At 55.0% G+C, this 13,632-nt stretch overlaps 2 protein-coding genes across 2 annotated transcripts; both read left to right on the top strand.

Annotated features, from left to right (window-relative positions):
* Positions 1–262: 262 nt before the first annotated feature.
* On the top strand, positions 263–1,726 carry CMQ_31 (arginine biosynthesis bifunctional protein; the record flags this gene model as incomplete). The annotated part of the gene is made up of 1 exon (XM_014313970.1): positions 263–1,726. One exon carries the CDS (start codon positions 263–265, stop codon positions 1,724–1,726), a length of 1,464 nt encoding a protein of 487 aa, XP_014169445.1.
* Positions 1,727–1,975: 249 nt separating this feature from the next.
* Positions 1,976–3,523, top strand: CMQ_252 (uncharacterized protein; the record flags this gene model as incomplete). The annotated part of the gene is made up of 4 exons (XM_014313874.1): positions 1,976–2,025; positions 2,186–2,786; positions 2,865–2,926; positions 3,301–3,523. 4 exons carry the CDS (start codon positions 1,976–1,978, stop codon positions 3,521–3,523), a joined length of 936 nt encoding a protein of 311 aa, XP_014169349.1.
* Between the last annotated feature and the right edge of the window lie 10,109 nt (positions 3,524–13,632).

Consider the following 13,632-nt stretch of genomic DNA (forward strand, 5'->3'; position numbering starts at 1 on the left):
CCTGCCATGTTGGCGCTCGTAAAGTCAAGGACATGTGACTGCACTGGCCGTCTTTTTGCTGCAGCTGGAGTGCTACTGCCGATTTCGCCCAGTAAAATTTTACGCTCGCTAGTGAGTCAATGAAAGCTCAGTCACACCAATCCAATCGCCAATCGGTCGAGCTCGTGCAGCAGTCTCGCAACCGCCCGCAAAGGGTCTTTTGGCAATCGTCTCTCGTCTGGCGGCACAGCAGTCCATCGGCTGACCGCATTCACGCAATCCAATGGCAAGCGCAGCACACACGGCGGCCTGGAGCCGGACATCGGCGCCGATGCTCAAGCGGGTTGTCGGCCAGGCAGGACAGCAGCAACAGCAGCAACAGCGGCGGCGTCTGGGGCTGGGCTGGTCGCGGGCGTACTCGGCGCCAGCTGGAAACGTGATCCCCGAGGCCAAGCGCAAGTACGTGCCGACCAGCGGGACGTATCCGCAGGGCTTCCGGGCGGGCGGCGTGGTGGTGGGGGTGAAGCCGGGCAACACAACGAAACCGGACCTGGCGTTGATGGTGTCGGACGTGCCGTGTGCAGCGGCGGCAGTGTTTACGCGGAACAAGTTCCAGGCGGCGCCGGTGACGTTCAGCCGGGAGCTGCTGCGACGGACGCAGAATCGGGTGCAGGCTGTGCTGATCAACTCCGGCTGCGCCAACGCGGTCACAGGCAAGGGCGGCCTGGAGGATGCAGCAGCCATGGCCCAGGCGACCGAGGCAGCAGGCGGGGGCGACGGGACGATTGTGATGAGCACGGGCGTGATCGGACAGCGGCTGCCGATCCAGAAGATCCTCGACGGCGTGCCGTCCGCGTTTTCGGCCCTCGGCTGCTCGCACGACCACTGGATGACGTTTGCACGGGCTATCTGCACGACGGACACGTTTCCGAAGCTGATGTCGCGCACGTTCCGCCTGCCGTCATCGCCCGACGTCGAGTACCGTCTTGCCGGCACTACCAAGGGCGCCGGCATGATCCACCCCAACATGGCGACGCTGCTGGGCGTCATCGCAACCGACGCACCGCTGGCTCCGGCCGTGCTGCCGGGACTGCTTCGTCACGCTGTCGACCGGTCTTTCAACAGCATCACAATCGATGGCGACACGTCGACCAACGACACGGTCGCTTTGCTGGCCAACGGCGCCGCCGGAGGCCGCGAGGTCACCGAGACGGATGCCGCCGACTACGCCGCCTTCCGCACCATCCTGACCGACTTTGCTGCCGCTCTGGCACAGCTCGTCGTTCGCGATGGCGAAGGCGCCACCAAGTTCGTCACCGTGCGCGTCACCGAGGCCGCGTCGCCCGAGGCCGCCCGCCGCATCGCCTCTACCATTGCTCGCTCGCCGCTCGTCAAGACCGCCCTCTACGGCCGTGACGCCAACTGGGGCCGCATCCTCTGCGCTACCGGCTACTCGCTCATCCCCGGCCCCGGCGAGCAAGACGCTGCCGCTGATGCTGCCGCTGCTGCTGCCATCCTGCCCGATCGCACCAGCGTCTCGTTCATCCCCAGCGACGGCTCGGCCGAGCTCAAGCTACTCGTCGACGGCGAGCCCGAGGCCGTCGACGAGGCCCGTGCCGCCGATATCCTGGCCTTAGAAGACCTCGAGATCCTCGTCCGGCTCGGCACTGGCGACCAGGAGGCCACATACTGGACCTGCGACTTCAGTCACGAGTATGTCACCATCAACGGCGACTATCGGACGTAGAGAGGCGAGGAGGGAGGCGAAAGAGAGGAGAGAGAGACTACACAGATCACGGCTACGTATGTACGTACAGTGAACAACTTGAATAGAAGTCTGCTTTGACATGAATCGTGCATTCGCTACGGCAGAACGATTCGCCGATCTGACGGAGTTAACGGCTCCTAGACGGCAGGAGCGAGAGCCCACAATCTATTGTCAAAGCAACACTCTGAACAAAGTAAGATACGACGTACAATCCGACAGCCCACAGCCATGAGGCGGCTCATCCTCACCGGGGCCTGCTACCTCGACACGATCATCAGGTATGTTGTCGTCTTGCGAGCAAGTGGCCGGCAGCGGGGCGAGAATGGTTCTTCTTTGGGTCGGGCGACCGACAAGAGAGGATACGAGTGTACGAGTGTCCGGAACGGCGAGAAGGGATTGGCAGTGTCCTGACGATGCCCCCCGCTTCCTGGGTCACAGCGTCCCCTACTACCCGACAGAGGACACGAAGCTGCGGGCAGCCAGCGTCCAGGTCCGCCGCGGTGGCAACTGTCCGAACACGCTCGAGGTGCTGCAGCAGCTGGTGGGGGCAGAACCAGACGAGGCGGTGTCTGGCAGCAGCAGCGGCCGCGACGTCAGGGCCTACCTGGTCTCGTGTCTGCCGGCGGCCGACGCGGCGGCCACGCAGACGATCCTCGCGTCGTTGGGAGGACCATCGAGTCCCTTTCTGTGTTTTGACCACTGCCTCTACCGCGACGGCTTCCAGGCGCCGGCTAGCTGCTACATCCTGCGGTCGGCAGCCACGGGCTCGCGCACGAGCGTCAACGACAACCGGCTGCCCGAGATGACGGCCGACGAGTTCGCCGGCGTGGTGGCGGCCGTCGGCGCGTCGTCGGATCCCGCATGGTGGCACTTTGAGGGCCGCATCGCCGACGTCACGCTGGCTTGCATCGGCCACGTCCACCAGGCACGCCAGGCCGACGTCGTCGTCAGCGTCGAGATCGAGAACCCGGACCGGCAAGGATTGCGGGCGCTGGCCGCCGAAGCTGACGTCGTGTTCTACTCTAAGCTGTGGGCGCAGGTGAGACGGAGGAGAAGAGCGAACGAGCGAGCAGCCAAGCGTGACGAAAAGCTATCCACGTCGTGCTGATTACCACAGGGTCAAGGTTACGCAGATGCCGAGGCTTGTCTTCGTGGCGAGGCGGCATCGCTGCGTCAGGCGTAAGAAACCGCTTCCATATCCAGTCCCCCCTTTCGCATGTCTCCCTAACGTCTGCCTCCCAGAAAACTAGCTTTCTGCACATGGGGGGCCCAAGGTGCCTCGGCCCTGGTCTGTGCCGGATCACACGTCTTTATCAGCCCCGTTCCATCGCCACTGCCGGCATCAAGCGTGGTCGAGTATGGACAGCCCCTTCCCACTGCCGGTTGAAACGAGGAGAAAAGAGTGGAAAAAGAAAAAAGACGAGAAAAAGGGAGAAGCAAAGAGAAAAAAAAAGAGAAAAAGAAAGAGAAAGAGAAAAAGGAACAACGGGAACCGGGAAAACGCCCCAATAGGCGAGAAATCGTACGTTGTTTGCTGACTGCTTTTCCTCTAGCTCCGTCGGTGCTGGTGATACGTTTGTGGCCGGCATCCTCTACAGGCTGGTCTGCCATCGAGAGGAGGCCGCATCAGAGGCAGCAGGCGACGGGCTGCAGCCAGCAACGACTTGGAACCTGGATGACGCCAGCGTGCAGGAGGCGCTCGCCTTCGCCGTTGACCTAGCCACGCGCAAGGTCCAGATGGACGGTTTCCGCGGCCTGGTGGCCCAGACGAGTTGAAGTTGTCTGTCTTGGCGGGGGCTACCGCGTACAAGCCGGTCCAGACAGAAAGAAAGAACAGAGAAAGAAATTCACACACCCTTCCGTCCCTGCAGAAGGAAAAAGGAAAGGAAGAAGAAACGAAAGAGTGGGCGAGTCAGCCACAAAAGGGTCGGCAAAGAGGACGCCAGAAAACGAGCCTACTTGCACGCCCCCTCTCGAGCTAATTGGGCCAACTTATCTTTCCTCCAGAGCCCGGGATGTGACCAAGTGTCAGCGAGTGTGAGCGAGTGTGTAAGCGTGTGCTCTGTCTGGACGGCCTATCATCAATACGGACCACCTTACATAACACGGATACTTCGGGCCAAGACGGCAGGATCTTCGTCATCGCTGCTATTACTGAAGCTGGTGCGTGGCGCTGTGTTGTCCTGCTGCTGTGGTTGCACTCTGTCGTCAGCAATGATCCTGCGATGCACTACCACACAGAAGGAGCAACTGATTCCAGACCAACAAACACTACGAGGGATGTGCTCTAGTCACGAACAATCATCACACGTCGTTCGGTCCCCTCTTCCGTGACTTCCCAGGGCTGGCTTTGTCCGGAAGAGCGGCGATTAGCTGTCCTTTTCTTTTCTTTTCTTTTTTTCTTCTTTCTTCCCTGTTTCTCTTTTCTTCTCTCCCCCCCTTTTTTCCTCTCCCGCCTTCCGCTGTCTAGCACCCGTAATCTGCAAGTGGGCTCTAAAAGAGGCGGTGAGCGGGTTTGTGTGTCCGCTAAAGTACCGGGTGGAGAGGCGCAACCAGAGAGATGGCCCAAAAACGCATCATGCCCCAATTGCATACGAAAGTGGTTATGTATTCGCTTGTAAGACACACTTGTCGATGCAGCAGGTGTTTGATGATCCGTTGGGTTCGCCGATCGCTGTTGCCGGCCCTTGTTTGTCGTCTTTTGCCCATGCTGAACCAGTAGGCTGCTCGTTGTTACACATGCCTTTTCCCTTTCGGCACTGGTCAGATAGGAGGCGTTCGTGGTCAATCCTGATCGGGACAGCCTCTTGACCAGGTGTGCGCCAGCGATGATGGAACCCAATTTCACTTTCCCGTCGGCCACGGCATCGAAACGACAGCAACGGCACCAGCACCAGCACCAGCAAACTCTGCAGTCGGGCGTGCCAACTTTGTGGTGATGCCTGCAGGCCAAGAGGTGGTGGTCGTGGCGGGGTTGACAGTATCTAGAAAGAGGAAGAGGGATGACATCTGAAGAAACTGAAGAAACTAAAGAAAAAAGGGGGGGGAGGAGGGGGTCAAAGTGGGGGGAGAGGGAAGAGTTGCTGTTTCCTGGTGGAAGCTCCGCAACACCGTCATCCTCTGCTGCAGGGCCCTTCAGGCCGACGAAAAGCGAGCGCTACGACGACCTGCAGAACAGCGGGCGGACTGCTAGCTGGCTGCTATCTTACATAGTAGGCTGCTGGCTTTCACGCCGGGCGCCGCTAGCTGGCTGCTAACTGGCTAGAGAGCAGGCAGAGTTTTTATGCCTCAGCCTCGCAGCACCTGCATGCGTCTTTTCGGCACACGTGATGCCACCAAAGTGCCGCGTGATCCTGCGGATGCAAGGACGCCGCCAGGAGGAAGGTGCGAGCGTTGTACTCCGTACTCCATACATAGTATCCTACTTGAGTAACTCGGAGAGGCTGGACACAGGCGGTGGAAGTTACGGTACGGAGTACACAGGGCCCACATCAGTCCCAGAAGCCTTTACGATAGTTCCGAATATGGAGTACTTGTTGAATCGAACATCTCCAGACCGTTCGGATCGCTCGTATCATGTTGGCACGAACACGACAAGCAGGATGTGTCCGGCACGGGTTACGGCATGTTGCGCGGTGGATCGAAAAGCCGCGCAGGCCCTCGTAATGGCAACAGCCAAGGACTATGTAGCAGCACCCAACCCACACGTTCGCCTGAGCACTCTAAACGGTTGTCGCTGAATGCTGAACCTGTGAATGCCCAACCCTTCGCTCTTCGCCCCTCCTCCCCAACCCACACCCCTTCCTCCTCCATGCCCACTGTTTTTAGTGCATGCGTGCTGCAACGCACGACCCTTCTGCTCTGTTGTGACATGCATACATGTAAGATACGAGCACGGAGTAAGACCGGATGTAAGCTGTTGCAAAGCCACCATACAACGTACATAGTATACATGCATAGGATGTTCTGGCGGCCTCTCCAGTACAAGAATGCCCTGCTTGTCTGTCTGACAAGACGAAAAGAAAAGCCTCATCCTTGGTCGCAAAGAGACTGGCTCGTGTAGCGGCACGTATCTTACATGTGATAGCTCAGTCTGCTGCGTGCCTACTTTGTACGAAGGATAGTCAGACAACCTGCGCTTCAGTAGGAAGGGATCTTTCACCGTCGTTGGACGTGTTTCGGCAGCACCAAACACGCTACATAGTACCACTTCCTGCTCGGCCGACTTGTGTCAACTTGACCTCGGAGTCCAAGTGCTGGCCCGCATGTCTAGCGCTGGGTCTGGCCCAAGTACAAAGGACAAAGGACCCCTCAGCCTTGTCTCCAGCTGAGGAAGAGAAAGGATCGATGGTCCAGACCAAGTTGCCTGGTTGCCTGCCCCTTTTACTCTTTGTCCCGTTGCTTATTTGCCCAATCTCACCCTAGCATCACCGGCTGGAAAAAGACCGCTCTCAGACACACAGAGAATGTTGGATGTCTCGGATATGCCACAACTCCAGCTGTCCTGTTGCTGCCGTGCCGTCTGTCTCCCCCGTGGCCGCCCTTCTCTGTGCCCAAAGACATGTTGTGCATGTAGGGCGACATAACGACACGTCGTGAATTCGGCTGCCAGCGGACCATGGCGATACCCACCCGCAAGTGGCACAGAGGCAGCAGATATGCAATGCTGCTTTTTCCTGTCTACCCTTCTGCTGGTCTTAGGGGGAGACTGACTAGCTGGGCCGTTGCCTGGGTTCGTAATGCGACGGAGCTGGAGGATCAGCCCGCAATAAGACAAAGGGCACACTTACAAAGAAGAGAAAGGGAAAAAAGCAAAGCAGAGCTGCACCAGTGCGGCTGTGTTTCGGAGAGTACGCAGGCTCTTCCTGCAGGCAGGCCACAGGCTGCATTTTCACCTCTGAGTCTGGGCGCCTGCAGCGCAATGTCATCTGCCCGTCCGCTCCTCTTATTCGTGCGGCTCTCTGTATCGGCACAGGCGGCGACGAGTAGCGTTCCAGTGCAGCCGCCATCGAGATGACCGCCGTTCCATCCTTATTGCCGAACAGCGCTCGTACTCTGTAGACGTGTTTTCTGCCCGAGGCTTAGCCAGGCAGAACGTTTCGGTAGACCGAGAAAGGCACGGCGACGTCAGTCTTGCTCGCCATCCTCGTACCTCGTAGACGAGGAAATACGTGTACACGTTAAGGAGTGGTTCCGGCACCTTGCGTCGTATTCGTCGACACGAAGCAAGGCTCCGTCCTTGTCTTTTCTGCCAATCCCTCTTCCACAGGCATCGGCAAGAAGGGGGTGTGTTTTTAGCAAGTGGGAACGGGTAGCTTGTGGGTGCCAATCTGCCTGACGTTTCTCCCGTTGCTCGTGCGCCTTTTTCACTGTTTCACGTTTCCATGCCCTTTCTGCCTTTTCTGCTTTTCTTTTTTCCCTCCCGGTTGATCCCCACTCCATTACAGCATTCCAGTCTACGGAGTAAACCCCTCATCGACTTCCGGCCGCTGGACCCTCTCCCCAATCATGCCACGTCCGGAAAGTGCAGAAGACTCGCGGTCCTTCGCTGTTTCCCTTTTCACACTCCTTGCCTTTGATATTAATTCTGCACCCCTCCCCCCCCACCAACACACCTCCCCTCCGTCCTTCTCAAACCCCAGCGGCCGCTTTATATGACCCGTGCGGATACAGATTTTAGACTTTCTCGTCTCGATTCACGCAGACTATTATCAGACATCCTAAAGAGGGCGCCTATGCAACCTGGCCTGATTACGAGCGTGCCCTGTTTCGTTGTGAATGCTACCTGTCGCTCGGCAATCCGAAGCCGGGCCCAGCTGGACAGCACTGCTCGTCCGCCCGGTGTGCGTTACGCTCGCTTGCAAGGAAAGGCCATGGCGAGACCGCAACAGAAAATACAGGTGCCTTGTATCTTTCTCGTACCCCTCCCACTCGCCTGCTTGTGCTCCAGGCCAGAACCCATGGCAGTGGCACCGGGCAAGCCCTTCCTTCTGTTCCATTGGTGCACACAGCTAGCGCCGCTGCCAGTAGCATGTCGCACAGGTACAAGCGAGATACCCTCCGTGCCTGCGCGTGCTCTTGTAGGATACTTACCTGCCGGCGTACTCCGACAGAGACAGTACTCGCAGGAGCAACTGCCAACGGCTCGCCAGTTGACGATCGGTCTTTCCTTTTTAGCCTCGCTCGTTCCTTCCCCATCTCCTTTCAAGTGACGATCATTACCTCCCTTCGTGTCACAGGGCAGGGACTATTCGCTCCACCCCGACCATCACATGAAGTACGACGCACGGAGTGGTCGTATGTTGCCGGAATGCATATGTTGCAGCTTCCACTCTCTCTCCCTTGTCCTGTCATCCCTTACAGCCGTGGATCGCAAAGGACGTTGTAGCGCTTTCCGCCTGCCGGATCCCGTCATAATTTGTCCGCAGCTTGGCGAGGCGCTTCCCCTTGCTAGCCAGTCAGCTCTGTCCCTCACAGGCCTGCCACATTGTCCCAGACCCACTTTCTCACCTGCATTGTTTTTTTTCGCCTCCCGCTTCTCCATGCGACCATACTCAGTACTACGGAGTACGGAGCATCTTATAAAAATAAGGTAATATTAATCAAGAAAAAGAAAAAGAAAAAGAAAACCGTCTTACTACGACGTATGGATTCTTCTAACCAGTTAGCTGATCCCTGTGAGTATAATCCCCGTTCCATGTACTCCGTACATAGTAGAGCCCGCCCTTTCAGCAGATCGCTTACATACAGTGGCATACGTCTCCGTACATACTACCCTAGCTCCTTCCAGGCACATACTTTATGTAGGATGCCTAGCTGTTGTGACAGGCAGGTGGATACGGCCGAATGTCTGCTTATACGGAGTACACAGTATAGTATCAAATACACACCACCCAACATAATTGTTTGTGGACGATCTGCGTATACGAGTACTCGTACGGTAGTATCACAAATCCCGTCGTATACGGAGTACGAAAACCAGAAATGGCGTCTCAACGTTGGTCTGGGACGGGGAGCTCCTTGCCTGCCCCATTGGTATCGATGCCATGTTGGTCGAAACCAAACACCAAGCTGATTCTCCATCATTCTACGAGGTAGTGATCTATGCTACATGCAGTCCTCGCGTTCCCAACGCTCACGAACATCGTAATTTACATAGTACATAGTATGGATACTATGTAAGATACTCCGTAGTGCTCGTATCTAAAGCTATGCCGCTCTTCTGTGTCAGGTTACTTGTCAGAGCCCTTGCCACGTCTACGGTGCCGGCTGGGGTGTTCCTCAGTGCTTCGTACCCTTTCGGCTATCTCCAGAATAGGTGCCGTCGCTTGCCCCTCCCCAATCAGTTGTATCCACTTCAAGAGTACGGGCTTTTTCATGTAAAGTGCTCGTGGTTGGGTCCCGGCTGCTGTCACACTTGACCGTTACTTTGTGTCTTGCTTGGGAGGCAAAGCAATGCAATTTCTGCTTCTCTTCGCGAGTACTTGCAGCTCGTCTAAACTCAAGAGAAGGAAGCTGCAGAGAGCATCCTCAGACCTGGGTTTTGCATCTGGTTCGCCACTCGTTATCGTTGCCGGGTTGCAAAATATAACGATGTTCTTGCCAAGGTTACAGCTTAGGCCGCTTCGTGTTCACGGAATGCAAAAAAGAACCCTTGTACGGAGTAAGGAGGCTTGCAATGTCTCTAGCCGTACGGAGTAGGGTGTTTTTTTTTAGCCTTCGTCTCCAGCTCGAGCGCTTTCGATGCAACGCTGAAAACAGCACATTATCTGATCGCATCGAGAAAAACTGGAGTCTTGCGGATGGGCCAAGCCCTGTCCACCGTATTCCGACTCCTTTTGTATCTACGACGTAGGTTTTCCATCTTTTGCATGAATTCACATGTAGTATAGCATACGCACAGGCAACGGTTAAACATCATTTTCGTGTGTCATATGTATTGACTGCAAAGTGTGAGATAAGATGTTCGATCCAGAGAAAAGCGGTCTACATATGTAGCGAGTTCCAATGAAACAAATTATTGGAAAAAAGCACCGCCATGTCATCCTACGTCGTGGATGTGTGGAGTGGAGTGCTGTATCCGAGGCTGCCTTTTGTTAATGAACAATTAAGTCGGCTCGGCCTGCTATACAATACTCGTACGGCCTTTCAGCCGCTTTCGGCACGGGACCGAGAACGAAGACATGGCTGGTCATGAAGAAAAAAGGGCAACAGGGGACAGGGATCTCCCAGACGTCAAGGGCGGTCGGTGGTTGACCGCGTGCTACATATGCTAGTTCTTTCCCATCTTGTCCCAACTAGTCGTAAAGGAGAAGAAGTGAAGAAAAAATGTGGGCAAACCTGCATCACTTAAGATTGAAGATTGAGACCATTTTCTGTGCTATTGGCCAAGAAAGAAGGGAAAAAGGCCTTCCTTCACGGAATGAGCATGCGAAGACGTTTAAAGTTACTCGTAGTTGTAGATCCATTTTGGCAACAGTCTTATCTGAGCTAATCAATCGTATGGAGTGTGCAGTCATCCTTGATTGAGATATACGACGTAAGATACATACTCCGTACGAGACGAGAAGTCGGATGATATGGCGCAGTCGTACTCATAGTGGTCGTCGGTTGTCTCTGGAACTGGGAAAAGATCAGACAAAAAAGGCATGCGTTGGTCAAACAAAGGAAGAAAGATGCAGAAAAAGAAAAAGAAGGGGTGCGGAAGTACGGAATTCAAGCCAACTACGGCTTTCGACCCCTGCTGGCCTCTCAAGAGTGCTGTTTATATTAGCGTGCTCCGTATTGGCAGCGACAGTCTTTTGCAAGTAATATTGCATTGCTATTCACCGTTCGGACCGCCCACCCCATAAAATCGGTCTTTATCGATTCATTATCGCTGTAGTATATCACGACCTTTCCGCTTCGAGAACAGTCTCTCCTACCAAGCTGTTTGCCGGCCCCTTTCCCCACGCGCAGAGAGTATGTGTAGGAGGGTCCGACAACCGAAAAAGTGTCGACGGAGTCACCGACCCTCTGATCCTGCTGCTGCCTGCCAAAGCAGGTCGTGCATTGTTGGACATTGCCCAGTCGCTGAACCCCAGGTGGACAAGGGAGCCAAGCACAGCAGGGGGACACCGACAAAATATACGACGTACGGAACTAGGCCGTCACACGCTACAAAGCATTTTAAAATAAATAAATAAAAAGGGCGGGCGAGACGCCTAGAGGCAGCCGAAACTTGTTTTTGGTCAGACAGCTGCTCCTTGGTATAACCATCAATCCCGCACAGAAAAAGCAGTCCATAGCTGCCCCTTTTTACAGAGTATGGATCCTCGTTGTAAACATGCTCATCGATGAGACCTACGTCGTATACTCCGTAGCGATTTTGTATTATTGTCGTTATGCGGATCTATTTTGGATCGTCGCTCATTCTAGCCCGGTCAATAGCTCTTACAACTGCGCATCAATGTTCGGTCCCAAGAGGGGTGGGTGTAAGGCGTCGGAAAGTGAAAGACATCATTCTGGCCAGTTCCGTTTCAGAAAGAAGAAAAAAAGAGCCGCGCACACATAGAAGTAATTTGGTTTGGTTGGTACTCGTAGTATGTAGCACGGGCTGTGTAAGACCCACGTATGCATCGTATCGTATCTTACTCGTACAAGCACTATGTATTTCTCGCGGATACTGCGTCGCATATCAGCTGCATAAAAGTTCCGTACCTGTCATGGCGCGTGGTATCGAATGCAATTCTCTGTACGGAGTAAGCAAGCGCCTACGACGTATGTAGCAGGAAGAGCGGTTTCAACATCGCCTGTCCAGCGGACGAGTCTAAGCACATGTTGCAGGGGTGCCTCATCGGAGGAAGGGATTTGCTTGTGGCTGTTGACTGTCCTTAGCCTTCTGTAGGAAATACGGGTTTATTTTAGGCCCTCATTTGACACAAGGAAAGGGGGGGTTGTTGGTGCAGAAGATACTAGACGTGCGTGTGGGAGTAGTATACAGGAAGGGGCCGGGCAGGGTAGTGTTTTAGCGTTGTCGAGGTAGCAGTCACTGCAGAAGGAAGGACCAGTAGGGAGTACTATGTAAGATACCAACAAGGCGTATAAACTGTGGTGCGCGCTACAAAAAGCGGTCGTGGCGCTGGCAGGGTCCGGGCTGGCCGCCCCTCCTGTCAGCAGCTGCGCACTGGAGCGCTGATCGTGCCCCAATTCTGGCTGGTAGAGCCGGCCGCTGGCTGGTTCGGGGCATTGCGACCCTATGTATGGCTGGTATCTTACGAGTACAGGCTCCATACCCGTAGTAGCAAAATACCCACTGCTGGCTAAATTTTCTCAGGCCTGCTTACATACTCTCTCGATCCCTCGTACTGAGCCCCCCTTGCGGCGTTCCGGATGGGCGCCTACGGAATGTGTTCGCTACTACGAGCGAGAGCCAGAGAGGCAAGTCTCAAAGTCGGTGTGGTGGTGCGTGCGTGTGCGTGTGCTCCATCGGCTCACCAATCCTGAGGGCTCGTCCTGTGGTTGCATGAACTGCAAGGAGCGGTCGGTCAAAGCGACATGTCTGCGGGCTGCTCCAAGTCACCGTCGACTTGCCCTCTGTCCGGCGGCCTTCTCTGACCTGTCGCGTCTGACATCCATTTCGGCAGAGTGCCCACCGACAAATGAAAGCGAATTGGATGTGCGAGTGCGAATCCTCAAATCACGAGCGCGAAATACGGCGCACACCGGAAGGGATGAGTGATACATTCTTCCATTTCGCATTCGCTGCCGGGAACAGTGCGATACTGCGATGCCGCTGACGCACTGAGAAGAAGGGGGTTGAGAAGGTGCATCACGAGTGTACTATGTACGAGTCATCTGGCGGCGACATCCGGAACTCGGAAATGCCAGCGAACCCGAGATGGCAACCCCGAAGCGAAGAAGAAGAAGAAAAAAACCAAGGCAAAAAGTGGTGCCGCTAGACCTCCTGCAACGCCGAGCTACCAAACGTGGCGCAGTTCGGATCAGGCATCTTCAAACGCCATGGCTGTCCCATCACCAAAAGGAGGACCGGAGAGGGCAGTTAAGCCCGGAGGCGCCCAGCAATCGCAGATTACATGTACTTTGTAAGCTGTCACTGAGCAGATTGCGAGTGTCTGCGGCTTTGCTAGTGCGAGATCACAACTCGTGAAAAGTACTCGCATTTGTAATACGTGTAGAATATGTGTAAACCGTCTTACCAGACACGATAGTTACAGTACTCATCTTGCCTCAGCTCACAGATACAGCCAGGCAGGTAATAGGTAATTCACTCCTGCGACGACTAGCGTGGGTCTGATCAGTAAGAATGTGGAGAGCGCGTGCAGATAGGACTTGCGGGCCATTCGTTCTTTCCCTCTTTCTGCAAGGTATTTTCTGCGCATTGTGATTGGCAGGATTGGGAAGGCGCGGCGGCACTACGACGCTCTTACGACGTGCGAATGCGACTGAGCACTCTCTTGGACATTCTCCGTATTTTGTCTACTTCACCCCAGTATTGGCTCTGGCCTGGGCTAAAAATACGGAGCCAGAATAAATCGTAGGAAAAAAGAAAAGAAAAGGAGTCAATCACATACTACGCGTCGTACGGAGTATACGGAGTACTAAAGGAAGGACCCGCCCAGAGCGGTACTTCCCTTCGCTCAAGATAATTCCCATGCTCGTATGTTCTTACATACATATTCTCGGTATGTACGTTGAAGTATGTCTCTTGGCAGGAGTCTCCATGCTATTACTCCGTATTAGGTGCTTTCTGGTTCATACATAAGAGTATTAGTAGCAGGACCTTTAGGCACACCCCACCACTGCGCCTTTCTTCACACCGGTTTTCTGCGAGCTGAACTTCAAGCTCCGATTAATCCAAATTTGCCAAACCGCTTTACCAGCCT

The sequence above is a fragment of the Grosmannia clavigera genome, assembly GCF_000143105.1.
Source record: "Grosmannia clavigera kw1407 unplaced genomic scaffold GCSC_179, whole genome shotgun sequence".
NCBI classification, from domain to species: domain Eukaryota; kingdom Fungi; phylum Ascomycota; class Sordariomycetes; order Ophiostomatales; family Ophiostomataceae; genus Leptographium; species Leptographium clavigerum.